This window comes from Carex rostrata, chromosome 16 (assembly GCF_964058835.1).
Source record: "Carex rostrata chromosome 16, lpCarRost1.2, whole genome shotgun sequence".
NCBI lineage: Eukaryota > Viridiplantae > Streptophyta > Magnoliopsida > Poales > Cyperaceae > Carex > Carex rostrata.
In genome coordinates, this window is record NC_135933.1 from 3,089,376 (window position 1) to 3,110,982 (window position 21,607).

A 21,607-nucleotide genomic window follows, 5' to 3' on the forward strand; every position below is an offset into this window, starting at 1 on the left:
CGGTACAAATTTTATCGATCCTAAAAATCAAAAGAGTTTAGATCGGTAAGAATTCCACCGATCAAAAATTGCTCTTTTGTTATATTAAAATATCTGTTTGATTTGACTGTGCTATTGTCAAAGTTTGAATTGTATACCAAACTGTCACAAGTCATTCATTTAAACAATATTTATATATGTTGTATCGGTAAACAAATTACCGATCAAAACCTTCAACCAATCATTTCATTTTGAGAAATTCAAGATGCGTATACATGGACCAATGCATGGCATGTATTGACAGAATTTGAATGTTTAGATCGGTGAAATTTTTACCTATCTAAACTCTTTTAATTTTTAGGATTGGTAAAATTTATACCGATCTTTCTATCAACATAACAAACACTGTACTCTTTCTGTTTCTCTCTCTACCTTTTTCTTAATTTCTATGAATAAAAAATTTCCCTCAGATACCTTCCAATAATAGAAACCAATAAAGAAAAATAAAAAATTAATTAAAATTTCCGGCAGTGGGTTAAGTGGCTTCCTACTTGGATGCACTTTTGAACCTTTTATTTTTTTTGTGTGCTGATTAGGCTCCGTTTACTTTGGCATGACATATTGACATCACTGTCGTTGCTTTTTCCTTTTGGGCCTACATTCTTTTACTATAGTATTGTGTATTCTAAGTATTTGGGCTCAGATTTTTCTATAATCAAACCATGATTTATGATTGACATTAACCGTGCCACATCAGGACAAGCAACTTGTTCATGCCACCAAAAAATGTGATGAACTTTTTAATTGTGCTACATCAGCAATTTGACTGTATTCGGCTTTCAGATAAATACATAATTAAGTACTCTAATGTTATATATCTACAAAAAAATATCCTTTAATAGTTTAAACCTGCGACCTTCCAATTAAAAAATGCATATTTGTTGATTTAGGATTGGGCGGTACTTTACAAAGTGCGAAAGTCTGTGCTACAATCAATATCTCTGTTTAAAAAGATCAAACATTCTTTTCCAACTGTTCAAAATGATCTTTATATAAAAATATATTTGAATTAATATAAATATCAAATTTTACATTTAAATTTTGTTGTTTGTTATTTTATAATGAGTAGGGTTCTAATACCTCATGCTTTTCATATATCATCATGCATTACATTTGATATCTTCATTTTCAAAGTTCAAACTTGTTGATCCGAACCGCTCAACATGATATCCATATTAAAGTATGCTTGGAGACTAAATTTATAATTTTTGGAACTCTTTTGCTATTTTTTAGATAGATACAAAATCCCTATTTTTGAACAGTCCAAAAACAATGATTTTGTATCTTTCTTAAAAAAAATAAAAAAAATTCCAAAAATTATAAAATTTTATTTTCAAACTTATTTTAGTATGGATATGATGTTGAGCAGTTTGAATTAACAATTTGGATTTTAAAAATAAAAATATTAAATATAAAACGTAATAAGGTACAAAAGATATGAGGTATTGCAGCCCTCCTCATTTTAGATAGATCAAAATCATCATATCTAAAGGTTTTGAATTATTTGAAAGTATTGATTTTCAACTTATTAAAAAAAAAATTAAAAAATCCAAAAAAATATAAAAATTAGTTTCCAAGTACTGAAGTACATATTCATATTTGTAATCTTCTGAATCTGTTCAATTATGTTAACAGTTTATTTTGACCGTCCAATTTCTAATGAACTACATTTTCCTGCGAGTGGACTAAACCTTAGTTGTGTACTTGTGTGCCATTGTATAATTAGCAAGCCTCCGATAATCATATTATACAAAATTAGATTTACGTACATACCAACCTCTCAAATTAAATTGAAGATTTGAGGATGATTTATTGATCCGGAGTACATAATTTTTTTTTTGCAAAAATGGCATAATTATTGCTATAAATGTTCCGCTTGTAAATGAGACTATTATTTTGGGTTGCCCTATGATAATAGGGCATTAACACTTGTTTTTTTTTAAGAAATTAACACTTTAGATGTTGATTATATCGAAATATCGACACCAACAATAGTGACGACATAGATATGTATTGTTATCATTAGCAGTGTTATAAGGTGTTAAATTTTTTTTTTGAAGAAATTAACACTTTAGATGTTTATTATATCGAAATGTCGACACCAACAATAGTGACGACACAGATATGTATTGTTATCATTAGCAGTGTTATAGGTATTAACACTGTTTTTTTTAAGAAATTAACACTTTAGATGTTGATTATATCAAAATGTCGACACCAACAATAGTGACGACACATATATGTATTGTTATCATTAGCAGTGTTATAGGAATGCCAATAATTTCTTTACTTTAGCATTTATTATGCATATATATATATAGTACAAGATAAATTCAAATACCTCAATATTTGTGTCTCCATTATACCTACATTTTTTTAAATTTAATAACTTAAAATTTAAAACTTAAATGTGAAAATAAATTTCTTAAGTTTGATCTATATTATTTGTTCTATATACACATAAAAATTATCACTTTTAAATTTAGTTTTTATGCAAATTAATAAGTTGAAAATTCAATGTTCGGAAATTATCCACATCAGTGTGTTTTTATGTGTTTTTATGTGTTTTTACAAACTCTTGATAACAAACAAAACAAAGGTGAAATATCAAAATCTCTTACATATATAGATAAGATAATTCATATCACATTTAAAGATTACACTTTGACATTTAAATTTAAATTTTAAGTTATTAAAGTTTTAAAAATAAAGACATAACGAATACATGCACAAAAGTAAAGAAATTTGAACTATTCTCTATAATAATTTAGTACAAGTTTATTGACATCAAGTCGTAATGACTTAATTTCTTCTCGGATTTTTAAATATGTTGACTACGACGCCAATCTGACACTACAATTATAAATATCCATGGACAATGAACCAACAACTAATTTTGCTTAGAGAATCAATCTTATTTACTCTTTGTTTAGATGTTCCTAGCTATATAGATATATTGTACGACTCCAGCGGGGATAAGAGACAACAACTGACCTTGTGAAAAGGAAAAAAAAAAAGGAAGCGTCTAATTGTCCACAGCTTTTTGTCCACCATTTGTCCACAGCTTTGACTTGCGCGAATACTGTAAAATTACTTCTACATGCTGTATAATTATACAATATATCACATAAAATATATCAGTTAATCACAAACATCCAGCAACTATTTGAAGTGGTCCCATGATAGTTAGAAAAAAGTTTGCAACTTGCACAACATGACAAAATAAATGTACTTTCAAACTGTACTTTTGGAAATTACAGTTATAGGAAGTTATTGGCAGTTAGAGTTAAATTGAATATTGTATACTGTAAAATTGAATCTTGTATACAGTAAAATTTTCAATTGAATCTTATATATTATAAAATTGAATCTTCTACACAGTAAAATTTATAATTGAATCTTGTATACTGTAAAATTGAATCAGCAGAACTGTAAAATTAAATCTTGTATACAGTAGAACTTTCAATTGAATCTTGTATACTGTAAAAATTAAATCTTGTATACAGTAGAATTTTCAATTGAATCTTGCATACTGTAAAATATATACTGTAAAATTGAATCTCGTACACTGTAAAATTTTCAAATAATACTGTAAATTTTCAATTGAATCTTGTATACTGTAAAAAGACAGTTAGATGAGAGTGGATAAGGTTGTGGACAAATGGTGGACAAAACCCAGTGGACAGAAACATTTTCTCAAAAAAAAAAAATCACAATAACCTGTGTAAGCTTTATTTCTTTAATTAACACTTAATATATAATTAACCAGCAAGATCTAAGAATAGAAAGTTTCAAGACCTATATATTCAAGAAAGAGATGTCTGAAAGAACTTTATTAATTTGTTTAGTATCAATGTATCAGTCAAAATCAACATATATAGCTGAAGGAGAGACGGAACTAATTGGAAGGCAAAAGAGGAGAATAATCTACAACAGAGACAACAAACATTATAATTCCTAGACGTTGTACTGATTAAGAGAGCTTGTAACGGTTATTGTATAACATTTAAGGTTATATTTATATAACCGTTATAATTATAACAAATCAATTTCTATTTGTTGGAGGGTCAATGGTCACTGACCAGTACTATGACAGTTTTTCACTATTACACATTTATTTCTCCTTAAAATCACCAAAAAAAAAAAAAAAATGTAACTATAGATAACCGTTGTGCTGTTTATTAATCGTTACACGCTCATTTTTCCCGTAAAATCACAAGCTAATTACAACTCTTAACAATCATATATACAGAGACTATATATAACTATCGATGACTATTATATTGTCATTAACCGTTATCAAGAGTGTAGATTCGAACTGAAATCTTGGTTTTTTTACTTTGCTATAGGTAATTATATAAAGAAATGAAATGATATTTAATCTTAAAATCGCCATCTACAAGTACAATAAGCATATAAATGCTGGTGAAGAATTATTCTTTTAATAATTTTGAGGTTATAATTTGAATCATATCCGCACTAAGTCTTTATCCAGCTCTTTCCTCAAAAAAGAAAAAAAAGAAAAAAAAGAAAAAAAAGAAAAAAAGAAAAAAAGAAAAGAAAAGTCTTTATCCACCAATTCTTCAAGTGCTTATTTCAATTGTATCTTTAGATTTCAATTCAGAGAGGCTGATGTGATATTGATTTGAATTCATCAAAACAAGGTTCGTTTGTTAATTACTTAATTTTGACGACTCTATGGCTTGAAATGTGACATGTATTAATTAAAATATCATTGGATGCACTTAACATCTTTCGACTGCAATACCGTGCGCAGAAAAGTTCTCAAATCATTCTAAATTAGCATAAATGTAGAAGACATTTTGTAGGAAATTAATCTTATTTCTGTGATTTAATGACTTAAAATAAAACTTGAATTGATGAAAAATATTAATAGTTGCACATAATGTGCTATAGTGCAATTTGGAAGTGTTATCTTCGCACAAAAATCTCCACGTGCTGCCATAAAACGCACAGTACATGTTATAAATTATTTCCAATTATTTTTGTTTGCTGACAAAATGGTATATTATTTAAAATTAACTCACATATTTTTTTTCTAAATGATAGTGTTACGTGAATAATTTCTACTTTTAATGACCTTATGACTTAAAATGAGATCTGTATTGATTAAAACATCAATAACTACACTGTAATTACATTGCATTATTGTTTATTGTTCATAAAATGGAGTCCCATTTACAAATCAAGCTAGAAGAAAGTGCTTCGCGAATTCACATCTCCTGAGGTAACAAAAATTAAAGGGATCCCGTGCATTCCACCTCGGACCGAATTGGTCTGGAATTCCGAATCTAAATAGAAATGTTATGTTATCTCATCTCATCTCAGATGATATTGATTCAGCGCTTCGCTGCACACTACACTAGTACACTCGCATATGCACCACGACCGGATATGAATCTGCTGCTTTTCCGAATCTAACCGTTCAAAATTTTATATTCACGTATCTCTATAAAAAAAAAACTTTTTTATGCACAAATCTCAACAAATTTGAACAGTTAGATTCAGAAAAACAGCCTGCTGTTTTTCTTATAGAAAAGCAGCAGAGTTTATTCCACCACGACCACGACCACGACCACATCCGTATCAGAACTTTGAACAAGTCAGTACTACAGGCCCGAAAAACAGATTCAGTGAGAACTGGACTTTAAAACTAGCCCAACTAAGAAGCCCAAACAGTGATTGATTACCCTTTTTTTGTGAGAAACAAATCTTCTCTATTTGTTTTAGTATACTTGGATTTCTGATTTTTGTCTTTACCAGCAAGGTATATGAAAATTTGTCTCTTTAAAGTTTAATGGAGTGCATTGTTGTTAAAATTATATCGAAATGCCAACTGTTTTACAACAATATACTGGTAAAAATAAGAAGCCATATAAACATAATTAACTAATAATTACTTTTTACGTATCTTGCCTCCAAAATTTGCATCACTGTAGGAAGAAAAAATAAAGTAAAGATCCATTGATGTCTTATACATAATCACTGCCATTGCATCTCAGATAATTACCCGGCCAACTTTACTGGGTCGTTTCACAGCAGGAACTCATAACATGACCAAGAGATTAGACCTTGTGCATAGCCTGGAGCCCCGAAATTTTTATATTTACCATTAAAAAAAAAGAGATAAACTAATAAACCACGATTTTGTGGGAATTTCATTTTTATCATTGGCGCAACAACATATTGCGCCACCAAAATGGTGGCTACAACCTATCATTGAGGCCACCAAAAGGTGTCGAGATCGAGCCGGAACCAATACATTTTTCCACTTTTTGGCAGCCTCAACCTTTTGGTGTCCGCAACGATAGATTGCGTCCATGATAAAAATGGAATTTCCACGAAATCATGGTTTATTATTATTTTTTTTTTAATGGTAAATATCAAAATTTCGGTCTAGAGCCTTACGAGGAAACAGAAGTCCGGTAAAAAATACTTACCTGTTTCGAGATTAAATCTTTCGAAGGATGCGTAAATGTTGGCTGATTATGGATAAAATCAGATACACACTGAGCTTATCTCAATTATTATATTACTGAGGCAAAAAAAATTGTTTACCTCAAAACAGGTTTTTGGTCACCTGTTTTCTTTGGAAGCAAATTTTCCCCCGGATTTAGCTTTCCATGAATCCTATCATTAATGATTTTTTTTATTTTTATTTTTCAACTCAGTGCAATAAAAAATGGATGTTTACTCTGAAATACTAAGTTCGGACACTTGATTAGTTTAGTACTTCTCCAGCTAAATATCAAGAAAGCGCAAAATCACTGTATGGAGCGCAGAAACTCTGAATGAAGCTTCACAACAAGAGAGACATGTCTAATTTGATAATTAACAACCTTTTTTTTTTGGTTTCGTGACGCGAGACACATGAAAAATGTTCTGAACAGTGAACACATCCATTAATATTTGACAAATATATCCTTTAGGGGACGTCAGAAATAACAAGTTGTCAAACACCGGACAACTCCAGTCACCACTGTTTGTATGAGACCTGTGGGACTATATTTGGGAACAATATGCAAAACCAAACATAATAATGACAAATTTCTCTGAAATGATATTCTTTGGTATTATATTTTCTGAAATTTTTTTATTCTCTGAAATTATCTATAATGCGAACTAACACCTCAACGAAATGTTTGCTTGTGTAGAATAAGGTGCAGGGTAGCAACACATGTTTAGATGATAGGAAACAGATGATATTCGAGATATTGGGCTTAAAAGGCCTGGTTGGGAGGGGATATACAAGCAGGAGCTTCTCTAAAACGAAAATGAAATTGGACAAACAGTAGTGACAGGCTGACAGCTCCTTTGACAAAAATGAATAGCGACGGTGCATTTCTTGTGATTCTTAACAGGGTCAAGGTTCATAGGTTTTATTCAGAGCACAAGTACACAAATACTCAGCTAATTAACTAAACTGACAGCTTATAATCTTTTTTCTCCTTGACAATACATTACCAGCTTATAATTAAGACACATAATAAAAAAAGAGACTTAGAAATGCACCGTGAAAGAAATAACACAACAATTAATTAAGGAGTATGACATATAGTTCAACACTGTTCCCAATGAACACAGTCAAAATTAAAAACAAAGGCACACTAGTACAGAAACACCACGCTAGAATCTAAAATAATAAAGAGTGAGGTGTTTAGGAGTCCTTTGTGGCAGAGGTGGAGGCGCTGCCACCTTTCTTGGCAGCCTCAGCAGCGGCTTTCTCAGCCTCAATCTCAGCAACATACTCGTCAATTTCAGCCTCCTCCAGCTGGCGCAATCCATCCTTGCGTGTCATCACTGCTATCTCTATATTCTTCCCTCCACTCTCCACAACCTATTAAGAGAAACATGAGAGAGTGAGGAAACAAAAGAAGAGGTTTGCAAATTTTTTCCAAAATGTAATGTTGACGAGGTTTTGTGATACAGAATTAAACAGAAATGCCATGCACTTGTTCCTGGAAAAAAAAAAGATAGCTTATGATGCATAATAATGTTATACTTAGGGTGTTATGGAAGAATAATCTGGTGCCGTATCAGTATGGATCTGGTCCTGGAAATCTGGCAAACTTTTCTTAAGTATCTGCCTGATATTGACTCGACCCACAATTTTATCTTTTTATTATATTTTTTACTGCTTTAAGTTTAGGCAAAATTGAACTTATAAGTCTGCGCTTGAGGCTTAAGCTTTAACTTATCCAAGGAATAATGATAATTTAATTAATTATCAATAAGGTATATGGTAAGTAGTCTAAAGACCATCGCACTTATATATCAACCACATAAATACTGGAATTGACTGATAAACAAGAAGATAACAGTAGAATTGTATTTATTTTTTTAAGTTCTCAAGCTAATACTTAGAATATGCATGAGCGATGGCATCTAACACTAATGCACTACACTTACATTATCTAAGGTTAAGCAAAGTAAAATATATCATCTGAGCAAAGCTCAGCAACATATAGAGGTTGATTAAACCTCAATGTATTAAATTATAAAGCATTAGCAGGCAAATCAAGTAATAGTTTCTAAACTTCTTAAGTGACAGCCTTTGAGAATTTGAGAAGCATCACAGAATATTAGGTAGCATGCAACAATAGAAAAAATTTCTCATATGGAACATACAGAAATTAGATCCATGTAGCATATTATTTAGGTAGAATTTTAAACAAATGCTACTGCGTGCAAATAGAATTCATTGTGAATATTAGATGATTAATAAATAAAAATAACCTCAAGCAAAGCTTTGATTGCAAGCTTAATAGTCTCCTTTCCAGAAGTTTCCTTGTAATTCTTCTCCAAAAACTCTCTCATGGAATTTGAGTTCCTTCCAGTGGCATTGGCCTTCCATGCTGAAAAGGTTCCAGAGGGATCCGTTTGATACAAAGAGGGTTTCTCATTATATGGGTCAAAACCCACTATCAAAGTTGAAAGCCCAAATGGGCGGACCCCACCACTCTGTGTGTACTTTTGCTGAAGGCCTGCTATGTGGCGAGTTATATACTCAACTGTAACTGGGTCCTCAACAGTCAATCTGTGGCTCTGGCACTCAATGCGGGCCCGGTTTATTAGGACACGAGCATCTGCTTTGAGACCCGCACATGCAAGAGCAATATGTGTGTCTAGGCTTACAATTTTACGAACGCTCCTGGAAAAATGGGGCAGAAATTGACAAAATTGAAACAACAGAAATAACATTCATACCCTTTTGGGACATTATAGACCAGATATATGCACCTACCACGGGTGTTTTGAAATCGCCAAATACTCAATTAAGTAGCATTGAATTTGGACATTTGGAAAAATTCAGCTCAAAGATGCATAGAAGTTAACAGTAAGTATGGATCAGAACCGTGATTAATCCTAACAAGCACAAAGGGGGAAAGATCGGAGAGACGGAGAAGGAGTGTAGGGATACCTCGAATCTTGGAGCTTAGGCGTAGATTTCTTCTCGACACCGAGCACGACAGTGTCCGTACCTCGCACGCCGACGGCGGCGTTACCCTTGCGCACCGCCTCGAGCGCGTACTCGACCTGAAAGAGGTGGCCGTCCGGCGAGAAAACTGTGATCGCGCGATCGTAACGAGCCATTGCTTTATTATGTCTCTTTTTCTAGTTCTGATCTGTTATCTTCTCTGTTTTTGTTTTGAACCGAGAGAGAGAGAGAGAGGTGAAAATAAACGAGGGTTTTGCTTGGAGAGAAAGGTAGAAGAAAAGGGATATTTGGGCTGGGCTCAACTCGATTGCGGACCTACCAGGCCTTGATCTAAAGTAAGAATTAGAGTGGGCATGGACGGTCCAGATTACATCGTAGCATGGCTATTTGTCGATATGTGGGCTATAAACCCAAAAATGGCAAATTTCGGTCCTGGTTTAGGAGATGACAGAAAATTTCTTTTGCTAAGAACACACAAACATATATTTTTGAAAAAAAATTCAACCTTTTTACTTTGTGAAAAATTCAAATCAGTGCTTCCAAATAATCAAAGAACGAAAAGATCAATATTTACAAATGATAAAATATCTACTTTATTTTAATTTGACATATCAAACGCCAAAATTAACGTGGATTAAAATTTTATTTACTAGGTCTCGATTAAATTCTGGATTTTACCAATGTTTGTAACAAGATAATAATTATATGCTATAGAAACTAAAACACTGTCAAAAAGTGTGTTTGGATGAATCAAGGAATAGCTCAGAATAGTAGCTATTTCTGGATTCGAAATAGCTGCTAACCCAACATTTCATAGGAATAGCAGAATAGCAGCTAACCCGAGCTATTCTTTTGTTGAGAATATCATTTTTTTTTTCATCTAAACGTGCTGTGTTGAGAATAGCTCGCCAGGAATAGCTGTTATTCCTGAATTAGCGCTATTCCTGTGTCATCCAAACGTACCCCTGAAAAATTTTGCCTACGGGGATCTATGGGGATCTATGGCAATCCGCTTTAAGTGATCCAACGAAACATCCAACAACCCTAGAATTTACATCCTCTTGATATTTCAAAATTTGAGTTTATATGTGAAATAAAAGAACCGTTCAGATCTTCATAGCACCCATCTTAAAGCAACCCATTTCCTATTAACATCGTTTTTTTTTAATTTAAATAGACTCCCTGAAAAATTTCGATCCGATTTTATAATAAACAAAAGAATTTTTTTTTAGGGAATATAAACAAAAGAAATTAGTTATAATCAGTGTTTTAAATAGCGCGCTATAGCGGCGCTATAGCGTTTTCCAACCAAAAAAGCTATGGCGCTATGCCCAAATAGCGCCGCTATAGCGCGCTATTCCGCGCTATAGCGCCGCTATTTGAGCATAGCGCGATTTTTTTAACCCGTACGCTATTTCGCGATAAACGCTATTTAAACCATTGGTTATAATATATACTCACAATCACGTGGGTAAGCACCAATTCGTCATTGTATTGGCCAAAAGGTTATTTTCTCCTTTTTCATATAACTGATAATTTTTTTTTTGTCTTGTTTAAGAAATGTCTTCTTCATTCTTCTTCTTTTTTTATCTGAACAAAAATTATTGTAGTCTACCTGACATTTTTTTTTTCTTTGTACCTTGTCCTAATAAGCATGCACACGCATCATTTCTATTTTTTTTATTTCTGATTCCATCTGAAAAGCCGAGGTCCCATTGCAATAGTGTAGTCCATACTGCACTGGGAGCCCTTCATTTTCCAGGATTACGCTGCCCCACCTTGGTCTGGTAATTTGAAAGAGCCATCTTGGTTATTCACTGCACCATTGGAGTTAGCGTTTAACAGACCATAGCCAGCTTGAATACCCAAATTGAATTAAAGATAATCTAATTATACTTAAAATTCTAATAGTTCCGATTTGATACTCTTAAGGACACTGATCAAATCAATAATTCCTAAATGCGAGGAAGTCTGCAATTTAAATATCTAGTACTGAAATAAATTCCTGTTTAGAAAATAACATAACTTAACTAAATAAATTTCGTATAAAATTTTTAGATTACCCCCAAATAATCTTGATACGGCTTCCGAGAAAGAGATGGAAATAAAGATTTACGGTTGTCATAACAATGGAAATAGAGACCAGTCTTACGTTTATCACTTTGCGAGTTTACGAACAATTCTTCCAAATGAAAATTAAAACAAAAAAGTGACCGAGCTCAGGAGGCCCCACCTTCGACCAGGCCTGTAATTCTAGATAAACACCGTGGTCCATGAAAAATTGTAGCCCAATTAAATTGAGTCATTATTCAAAAGCTCACCTTATGCCCCCAATTTTTTCATTTTTGTTTACCCCTCTTCCTTCCAAGGTTCCGCTTCAAAATTACTTGAAGTGGAACTTTGAAAAGGAAGTTGAATTTCACCACTAAAATCCTAACCCTAGCAAATTGAAGGAGGTGCTTAGTCTTTGAAACATCGTGCATTTCTCAACGCCATAAGATAAGACCCTAACGCCACTACGCCAGCAACTTAAATTGAGGGGCTCGATTCTTTGCAACGACTACCGTGTTTCAGGCGTTTTAAGGTATAGACTATAGATCACTTTCTCTTTAATACTGGTCGTCTTGTTTGATCTATTTGCACCTAATACAAGAATGGTTCTTTGAAGGGTATAAAGAGTTGCTATCGAAGCAGCAAGATGACGGGCATGGATAGGATAAGTGCTTTGCCCGACTCACTACTAGAACACATCTTGTCTTACTTGCCTACTAAGGAGGCAGTAAGGACGTCGACGCTTTCAAAGCAATGGAGGAACGTGTGGGCCTCTGTGCCGGTCCTCGATTTTGATTTTGCTGACTTTTTGTCGGAGGATATCTTCATTCCTACTGAATACGGAAATATAATAAATGAACAATCAGAATGCCACGAGAACTTCGTCAGGTTAATTAATGCTGCTTTAGCCTCACGACGAGGTCTACGGATAGATAGGTTCACGCTGGTCTGGAAGTCTCAAGTTAAAGAATATCACCATCATGGTCATCCTGTGAGAAGGTGGATTAGTCTCGTCCTACAGCAGAGCCCTTAGGTGCTGTCTATATATGTGCGACCTAGTTATGCCAAGGTAGAAGTGCCTGATATGGCTTTTACATGCTCATCTCTAGAGGAGATGAAGCTACAAGTTGACCAAGAAGATCGAGCTGAAGTCCTAGAACCAAAGTTGGTTAATCTCCCGAGTCTGAAAAGATTAAACCTAGGTTATTTTACAATCAAAGCTGATTTCATGAGCAAGCTTCTACTGGGTTGTCCCAAGCTTGAAGAGTTGGAGCTGTTTTGTTGTGGATTGAACCTTTCTCAGATATCTTGTAGCAACCTTAAGAGTTTAGTTTTAGATGGTTGCTGTAACTTCGAGGAGATCTGGGTTTCCATTCCAAGTCTCCAGTATTTGAAAGTCACCATTATGTCCTCCCAAACTGCAGGTTTTGTTTTCGAAAACATGTCATCGTTAGTTAAAGCATCTGTTTGCTTTTTTACTGATGATGAATTTGAGACAAATTTCTATAATAGCGAGGCCAAGATCCTGAATGGCCTTTCAAGAATGACAAACCTTGATGTATTTCTTCATGAATTAGAAGCTGCGGTAATCACTTTACAAATTTATGCCGAGTGCTTTTATGATTTAAAAATGTTGTATTGGACAATTGTTGTTTTATTTATTTGTTTCTTTATTTAATTTTGGTTCTCTTACTTTATATGAAGGGTATGCTAAAACAAGCTCTCAAGAACTGTCCGTACTTTGAGAATCTGAAGGCCGTACATTTCGAGAATTATGATGGTTATCTGATTGGTTATCTGCTTTCTTGCATGGATATGATAGACCGTCTCGTCCGGCATTCACCAATTTTGGAGAACTTGACCTTTTACTGTTGCAGGGTACTTATCTTTTACTCCAAAATCTGGGCCTAGCTGTTTATACCAGATTTTTTGCACATATTCTTTTATTTTTGTTCTTTTGTTATTTTATTTAGGAAACAAAATCTCACTAGGAAAAAAGTTCATCACCTAGCCTCATTGATACTGCCTAAAAATGAAAGACCATGTTCCTATTAGGTTGTTTCTTTGATGAAGTTTATCCTGCAAATTAATTTGTGAAGTTGCAAGGTCAAGCTACATGTCAATCTTTATTTCAGTTTGTAATTTAGTCTGAATTGGGCTGAATACTGAATTCATCTGTTGTAATTCCGCATGGTATCAAATTATCTGTTGTCGTCGTAGAACAGTCTGAACATCTAAATTTAGTTGTTTCTTGGGCAATTAGTTTTCTTGTGTCTATTAAAGAGACCAATGTTTTTTTTTTTTTGTAATAACACATGTTGTGTTGAATTAAAGGATCCTCCTGAGATATTTGGAATTTTCTATCTTAGTGCAGTTGTTAGGCATTTGTAGGACTTTGTAGCTTTCTTGCCTTCGATAAACTTGGAAAGGAATTGGCATGGTAAGTAATGATTGCTAGATAATCTGAATCCCTCATAACGATGGTATGCCATTCCCTTCCAAGTAGTGTGCTGTGCAAAATGACCTACTTACCCCTTAATAAGTTACAGATTGCATCAGTATAAATGCCTTGCAATGTTTCTCTCCATATCCTTTTATGTCCTCTCCCTCTCTCTCATTCATGTGGCCTGTCACTGTAAAATCCTCAAGAAACCATTGTCGACATTTTGCGACTCCAACCCCTCCGAACCCACTTGTGTGTCCTAATCACTCTGGATGGTAATCGGATGTTTGGTTCTCTTGAATCTATTTGAGAGTCATTGTGATGAAATAATTTAGGGGGATTAGGAGATGCTGAGATGTATCTCTTTGTCCATTTTCTTTCTTTATCATAACCGTTGCTGTTCTATGCCACCCTCTAACCCTATTTTTTTGTCTGTGCTGTTCTTGTTCCATCATCATTATTAATCATTATTTACTATTATTAATTTTTTTTGTAGGATTTATCTGAGATAGTTGAACTTTTGAAGAAGTTGAAGGAGTTAGTATGTGAACTTGGAAATTGTCAGTTGGTTGAGAGCAAGCAGGGGCACATTTATGAATCACTAGATGAAGTAGAGAATCTGTTGTTTCGGTACAAGCAGCGTTTTGTGAAGATGGAGTTGGAATTAGCAACGGTAGAGGCAGAGGAAGAGGATGATGATGGTGGTGGTGGTGGTGGTGGTGGTGGTGACGATGATGACGATGGCGGCGGTGATGGTGATGATGTTGTGGGAGGAGAAGCATTGTGGGAAGAAGGTGAAGAAGGCTTAGCAGAAGAAGAGGAAGAAGGAGATGTAGAACAAAGAGGAGAAGAGGTGGAGGAACAGGAAGGAAATCAGGAAGATGGAGAAGAGATGGAGGAACAGGAAGGAAATCAAGAAGATGGAGAAGAGATGGATGAAAAAGAAGAAAAATTATGTCGTTTGATGTAACTTGAGATTGTAGCCTGGTGTGAATTGTGGCAAGCTTTTCAAGAGAACTCTTGCAACGATGATTGACAAAACTGATGCTATTTGCATAGAAACCTTCATTTTAGACTTGTTTTCTCATGTACATTAATAATTTGTGCGGGTAGGATCTTCCATTGAAAGGTCTGATTTTGCTATTCAACCGTGCTTATTTTCTGTATTACCTTGTATTGAACTCAAAAGAGGAGCCCGTTGAGTTTGATGTGTCAGATGATATATTCAATGGTCTACTTGGTTTAGAACTGGGTTTTATACTTTTAGTTGAAGTTTGCTTTTACATATTATACACGTGATTATAAATGGCATGATGTCAGTATCGGAAAGTTGGTATTCATTTAACATTTTGTTTTGTGTAGTATGACCAATACCGAGCTTGTTTTCTTGATTAAACAGTTTAAGAACTAATTAAAATATCACGACCAAGGGAAATTAATGGTCTGTCTCTGTTATGAAGTAATCAGTAGATTGATATATCCTCCAACTATAATTCAGCGTGGAATTTTTCATCTTGTTGTAATCATAGTTGGTATGTGTGTATTTACCAGTGAATTCAGACAAAATCTGAATTCACTGGTAACCTATACATGTTCTATTGATTTTGGTTATATGTGTGTAAAATCCGAAATAATGATCAGCTGGTTGAATGTTATTATTATTTCTAATGGCCTTAGGGCTCTACTCATTTTGGTGTTTGTGTACATGTACAGGTTTTTTTTATTATTCTTTGCATTCTCTCTTTTCAAAGACTACGATAGATCATAGAACTGAACCTATTAATTAAGTCTTTGAAAAGGAATAGGTTCTAAATCTTTGCATTATCAAATATTTAAACACCTGCTGGTTTTGCATGATTGCAAAGATAGGAAAAGAACAAAAGAAAATATCTTTCTTTTGAAATAGGACAAAAATCTTATCTGAGCTACTGTTAGCTACTATGTTTAATTAAAAAAAGAAATATAATAAAACTCGGTTATTTAAACACCTACAGGTTGTGCAATGTTTTGTTTGAAATTGACAATTAAATTTTTGAATCCGCATATTATAATAAAGAAGAAAAACATATGAGGGTATTTAAGTCTTACATACTCCAATATATATTTTAATTATGTTAAGTCTCTATTCTTAAGCCTACTATAAGTAGGATTAAATTTTAATCCTTGACTTTTAGTATTCGCGAATCTATTCAGTATACACATTTGAGACTTTTAAGTATTATTTTGTCTTCTTCTCTTTTGGGTTGCTATACCTGATAAAATAATAAATTAATATATAATTTTGTGTCAATAGAATGCCGGTAATAATAAATCAATGTATAATTTTGCAAGAATGTTCTTCTTTTTTTGGAATTTTACACACGGATAGCTTTTTGTGTTATTTAGATTTTACACCCACATGATTTTATATTATTTTCAAATTATGAACTTTTGATTCAGTCATATCGAAGCCGAATAATTCATTTATCACTATGCTTTTAAGGAGGTCATGTTGAACCACCCCATGATACTTTACAGGCTTGGAAGTTGGATATGAATAAAATTAAAAAAATTAGATGGAGCACTAAAAATGTAAAATATATAATGTGTAGCAATCAAATTTGAATTTAAACTTAAATTTCTACAATTATATAGTGAAATTATAACCATTAAAATACAAGTTCACATTTAGTTCTTCTTGGAAGGTGGGTAATGGTAAGAATGTTAGATTCTGGCTCGATAAATGGCATGGTGAGATTGTACTGTTTGATGAATGCCCTAACCTGTTTCAGACTACATATAACAAATAGGGATCAACTAACAGTCCCCCTACTTCAGTCCCCTATCTGTCCCCCGCACTAAAAGACAAAAAAAATAGTTAAAAACGTGCTAACTACCACCAAAGAGCAAGATTAATGCTATTTTATTAATAGTCAAAACGTATAGTATTCATACCTACGAATTTATAGTATTCATACTTATTATCAAAACCATTCGTCATATGTAAACACTAGCTGGAGGGGACCAGTAACGACCAGGGGGACCGCTGACGTCTTGTGACAGCCTGGATTGGGGACCGCAACCGTTTGAAAGCGACATTTGCCAAGATTGGGGACCACTACAGCGAATCTATATATTATTCATATCTAAATAAAGAAGTATTCATATCTAAACAAATGAAGTATTCATACATGTTTGAAATAATTTATACAATTCAAAATTCAAAGTCAGATTCATCTCTCTCACCCCACCTCTTCCAAGAAGTATTCATACTGACGATTACGAAGTATTCATACATGTTCAAAATAATTTATACAATTCAAAATTCATTGTCAAATTCATCTCTCTCACCCCATCTCTTCCAAGAAGTATTCATATTTAACATGAAATATGCATATCTAATAAATGAAGTATTCATATCTTACGCATTGAAGTGTGAACTGCTATGGTGTAAAGTAACTTAAATCAGTTAATCAGTTAATTTATTTGGTGCTTGAATGTATTGATAGACACTTAATAAAGTATTCATACTTATAAGTGAAGTATGAATTCTTTACATATGACATTTGTATTTCTTAAAAAATATATATAACATATCAAGTATTCATACTTACACATTGAAGTGTGAATTGTTATGTTGTAAATCAACTTGAATCAATTAATTTGTTTGGTGCTTGAACATATTGATCCGAGAAAAATATTCATACTAATAACTGAAGTATGAATTGTTACGTTGTAAAGTATCTTAATTTAATATTTTTTTTAAATTAACAATATTCAAACAATTAATATATGAAACAATAAGTAACAATAGTTAAGACAACAAGTATTCATATCTACTTGGTCAAATTTTGTTGTTACTGTGATGCATATGTTTTATCAATTTTTAAGACAGGAAGTATTCATATCTACTTGGTCAAATTTTAGTGTTACTGTGATGCATATGTTTTACCAACAGTTAAGACATGAAATATTCATATCCACTCATTTGTGTTATTATTTTTTTCATATACACTTTATATGATTTATTGATATCTAAAACACTTAGTATTCATACTTAAGCGTGAAAGTGTGTATTGTTATGAAACAATATTTGACTTTAAATTTTTTGTATGCTTGGCTATGGCGTAGGAGCTTGACTCAGTCCTCTCATGAAGTGCCAAGATCGCACCTTTGATCATCTAATTAAACAGCACAAAACCAGATTTGTAAAAAGTAACACCATTTCTAATGCAATTAAAAATCTAAATCGGAACAGCAATTAAAACTTCAATCTAATGCATAGATCATTGTGATCTTTTTTTCTAATGCTTGAAATTAAAAAATTTTGTATACACTTCAAGTGGATCCAGATCTCAAGTTTAGATCTTGACAGGAGAACCGTCGATCAATCGATGTAAAGCGACTTTGATCGAGAGATCAAAAACTGTAAAATACATCAGAGGAAAAAGAGAAAATACTAACCTTCCATCTAACCCACTGTTGAGCGACATTACCTCTTTTGACATACAAATCCACAATTTTGTAAAATGTGTGCTCAACTATTGCTGTCACAGGCAGTTGGCGAGCCACTCAAAATACATTATTCAAGGATTCTGATCCGTTTGTAGTCATTATACTCCACCTATTCAGGCCTCCGTCATGACATTGTACCCATTTATGGAGTTGCAAACACTCTTCTTTGAGATTTTGCAACCGTTTACCACACCACATGATATACTGATGAGTAGTAATACTCCTACCTTTTATCAAATCCATACCCTCATTAAACCTCCAAGGTTTCATCTTACCCACAAATTTCTTGAATATTTTTTTGATAATTTGGTCCTTGCATAACTTGTAAACATTTGACACAATATATTGAGAACATAATCGATGAACTGCTTCACTCCTTTCCTCACACCACCCTAAATCAGGTCTATCAAACACTGAACGGATTGCAGCATGCTGGTCTGATATAATGCATATCCGACCAGGACCAACAATATTTTCACATACAAATTACATAAATCAGCCCCAATTGGATGAACTCTCCTCATCCGGTCATTTTTATTAATACCCCAAAAAAAAAAGATAATTTCAAAAATAACCTCGGTTTTTTTTTTTTTTTATTAATGCCCTAACCGCTTGGAAGCTGAGCGGGCCAATATCAACACCAAACCGCCCATATAGTGGGCGGTCCACTGTTTTTTTTTTTTTTTTTTTTTTTTTTTTAAACAGAAATTTTTTTATTTTTATTTTTTTTTGTATTGATATATTAGAAATGTTGAATATATTTCTTTAAAAATAGATGGAATACAATATAATTTGATTTATTAGAAAGACTACAACAAATAACCCGGATCAATATTTTTCATGCCGGATTTTTCGCGGCTGTAAGAAAAATTAATATATCTCTTTATGTGTTATTGGACAAAAATAAAAATGCTTAGATTCCGAGTTATTGATCCCGGTTCAAAAGTCACTTCTATGTAATCTAGAAAATATTATAATCCTTCTAGGACATTTAATTTATAAAAAGTTGTATCTATTTTGAGAATTCTTTTTGAATAACAATTATTAAATAACTTAAAGTTTTTATTTTTTTTCAAAAATAGATACAACTTTTTATAAATTAAATGTCCTAGAAGGATTATAATATTTTCTAGATTATATAGAAGTGACTTTTGAACCGGGATCAATAACTCGGAATCTAAGCATTTTTATTTTTGTCCAATAACACATAAAGAGATATATTAATTTTTCTTACAGCCGCGAAAAATCCGGCCTGAAAAATATTGATCCGGGTTATTTGCTGCAGTCTTTCTAATAAATCAAATTATATTGTATTACATCTATTTTTAAAGAAATATATTCAACATTTCTAATATTTCAATACAAAAAAAAAATAATAATTTCTGTTTAAAAAAAAAAAACACTTTAAAAAAAAACTTTAAAAAAAACTTTAAAAAAAAAAGAAAAAAAAAAAAAAGGTGGACCGCCCACCACTACATGGGCGGTCCACTTTTTTTTTTTTTTTTAAAGTTTTTTTTAAAGTTTTTTTTTTAAGTTTTTTTTTTTTTTTTAAATAGAAATTTTTTTTTTTTTTGTATTGAAATATTAGAAATGTTGAATATATTTCTTTAAAAATAGATGTAATACAATATAATTTGATTTATTAGAAAGACTGCAGCAAATAACCCGGATCAATATTTTTCAGGCCGGATTTTTCGCGGCTGTAAGAAAAATTAATATATCTCTTTATGTGTTATTGGACAAAAATAAAAATGCTTAGATTCCGAGTTATTGATCCCGGTTCAAAAGTCACTTCTATATAATCTAGAAAATATTATAATCCTTCTAGGACATTTAATTTATAAAAAGTTGTATCTATTTTTGAAAAAAAATAAAAACTTTAAGTTATTTAATAATTGTTATTCAAAAAGAATTCTCAAAATAGATACAACTTTTTATAAATTAAATGTCCTAGAAGGATTATAATATTTTCTAGATTACATAGAAGTGACTTTTGAACCGGGATCAATAACTCGGAATCTAAGCATTTTTATTTTTGTCCAATAACACATAAAGAGATATATTAATTTTTCTTACAGCCGCGAAAAATCCGGCATGAAAAATATTGATCCGGGTTATTTGTTGTAGTCTTTCTAATAAATCAAATTATATTGTATTCCATCTATTTTTAAAGAAATATATTCAACATTTCTAATATATCAATACAAAAAAAAAAAAAAATTAAAAAATTTCTGTTTAAAAAAAAAAAAAAAAAAAAAAACAGTGGACCGCCCACTATATGGGCGGTTTGGTGTTGATATTGGCCCGCTCAGCTTCCAAGCGGTTAGGGCATTAATAAAAAAAAAAAAAACCGAGGTTATTTTTGAAATTATCTTTTTTTTTTGGGGTATTAATAAAAATGGCCGCTCCTCATCTGCAATCCCGAACGCAATTGGCAATACATGTTGTTCTGCATCATAAGCGCATGCCATAAATAATTTCTCAGTACCAGAGTGGCATGTCCAAGCACCATGTGTCATATCATTTCGTGGTCTATGCTAAATAACTGGTATTTTTCTGCTGAGTCAGGTGGTGCCGTGTTCAAACGTGCCCTGATTGTCAAATCGAACTGGCTAGGGAGCAAACGAATGCCAACATATATATGTTTTCTTAGCTCATCAAGACTCGTTAAGTTAGTAACAAAAAATGTGCAGGTCGGTGCGTCTAAAATTTCACGTCTATGATAAACATTTATTATTACTTTAGACATTATCTGAAAAAAAAAACTTACAATCAATCGTCGATATCATTTTTTTTAATTTTACAACCTAAAATATGATCGTAATTGAAAAAAAAAACTTACTACAATCTTTAGATGATAGCTAAAAACACAATGGAGAGGCCGATCTGTAAAAACACAATCTTTAGATGGAGCTTCATTTTCAACTACAAGGGAAAAAAATGGTGGAAATAGTGGCTGTTGAAGGGAGGGAGAAGAAGAAGAGTATTTATATAAAAAAAAATACATGGGAGACTGAATCCCCAATTCAGTCTCAAGAAAAATACGGTTCACACAGTTGGCCGCACGAAAAAGTGAAAAATGTTTGAAAACCAAATATCCTATTCGGTCCCAAGAAAAA

General features: G+C 32.6%; 2 protein-coding genes across 3 annotated transcripts; one reads left to right on the forward strand and one right to left on the reverse strand.

The window, feature by feature from the left end:
• Window positions 1-7,579: 7,579 nt before the first annotated feature.
• PAD2 (proteasome alpha subunit D2) lies at window positions 7,580-9,743 on the reverse strand. Its single transcript, XM_078317707.1, has 3 exons — window positions 9,482-9,743; window positions 8,797-9,211; window positions 7,580-7,897 (listed from the first exon to the last, which is right to left on the reverse strand). Exons 1-3 carry the CDS (start codon window positions 9,652-9,654, stop codon window positions 7,718-7,720), a joined length of 768 nt encoding a protein of 255 aa, XP_078173833.1. The 5' UTR covers window positions 9,655-9,743; the 3' UTR covers window positions 7,580-7,717.
• Window positions 9,744-11,883: 2,140 nt separating this feature from the next.
• Window positions 11,884-15,306, forward strand: LOC144567818 (putative F-box/LRR-repeat protein At4g00320). 2 transcript variants are annotated; one of them, XM_078318001.1, is made up of 5 exons: window positions 11,884-12,083; window positions 12,168-13,136; window positions 13,256-13,429; window positions 14,491-14,847; window positions 14,887-15,306. In XM_078318001.1, the coding sequence occupies exons 2-5, from the start codon at window positions 12,636-12,638 to the stop codon at window positions 14,962-14,964; spliced, it is 1,110 nt and encodes a 369-aa protein (XP_078174127.1). In that variant the 5' UTR covers window positions 11,884-12,083; window positions 12,168-12,635; the 3' UTR covers window positions 14,965-15,306. The 2 variants fall into 2 exon arrangements, with proteins under 2 accessions (XP_078174127.1, XP_078174126.1); XM_078318000.1 differs by lacking the exon at window positions 11,884-12,083 and having other exon boundaries at window positions 12,487-13,136; window positions 14,491-15,306.
• Window positions 15,307-21,607: the final 6,301 nt, after the last annotated feature.

Excerpts from the sequence above, each read along its gene's own strand:
- PAD2 (XM_078317707.1), bottom strand. The coding sequence starts at position 9,654 with ATGGCTCGTTACGATCGCGCGATCACAGTTTTCTCGCCGGACGGCCAC. Across the intron at positions 9,212-9,481 it reads CCTAAGCTCCAAGATTCGAG|GAGCGTTCGTAAAATTGTAA; the intron begins GTATCCCTACAC and ends CCATTTTTCCAG. Across the intron at positions 7,898-8,796 it reads CAATCAAAGCTTTGCTTGAG|GTTGTGGAGAGTGGAGGGAA; the intron begins GTTATTTTTATT and ends TTCTCTTAATAG.
- LOC144567818 (XM_078318000.1), top strand. The coding sequence starts at position 12,636 with ATGGCTTTTACATGCTCATCTCTAGAGGAGATGAAGCTACAAGTTGAC. Across the intron at positions 13,137-13,255 it reads TTCATGAATTAGAAGCTGCG|GGTATGCTAAAACAAGCTCT; the intron begins GTAATCACTTTA and ends CTTTATATGAAG. Across the intron at positions 13,430-14,490 it reads TGACCTTTTACTGTTGCAGG|GATTTATCTGAGATAGTTGA; the intron begins GTACTTATCTTT and ends TTTTTTTTGTAG.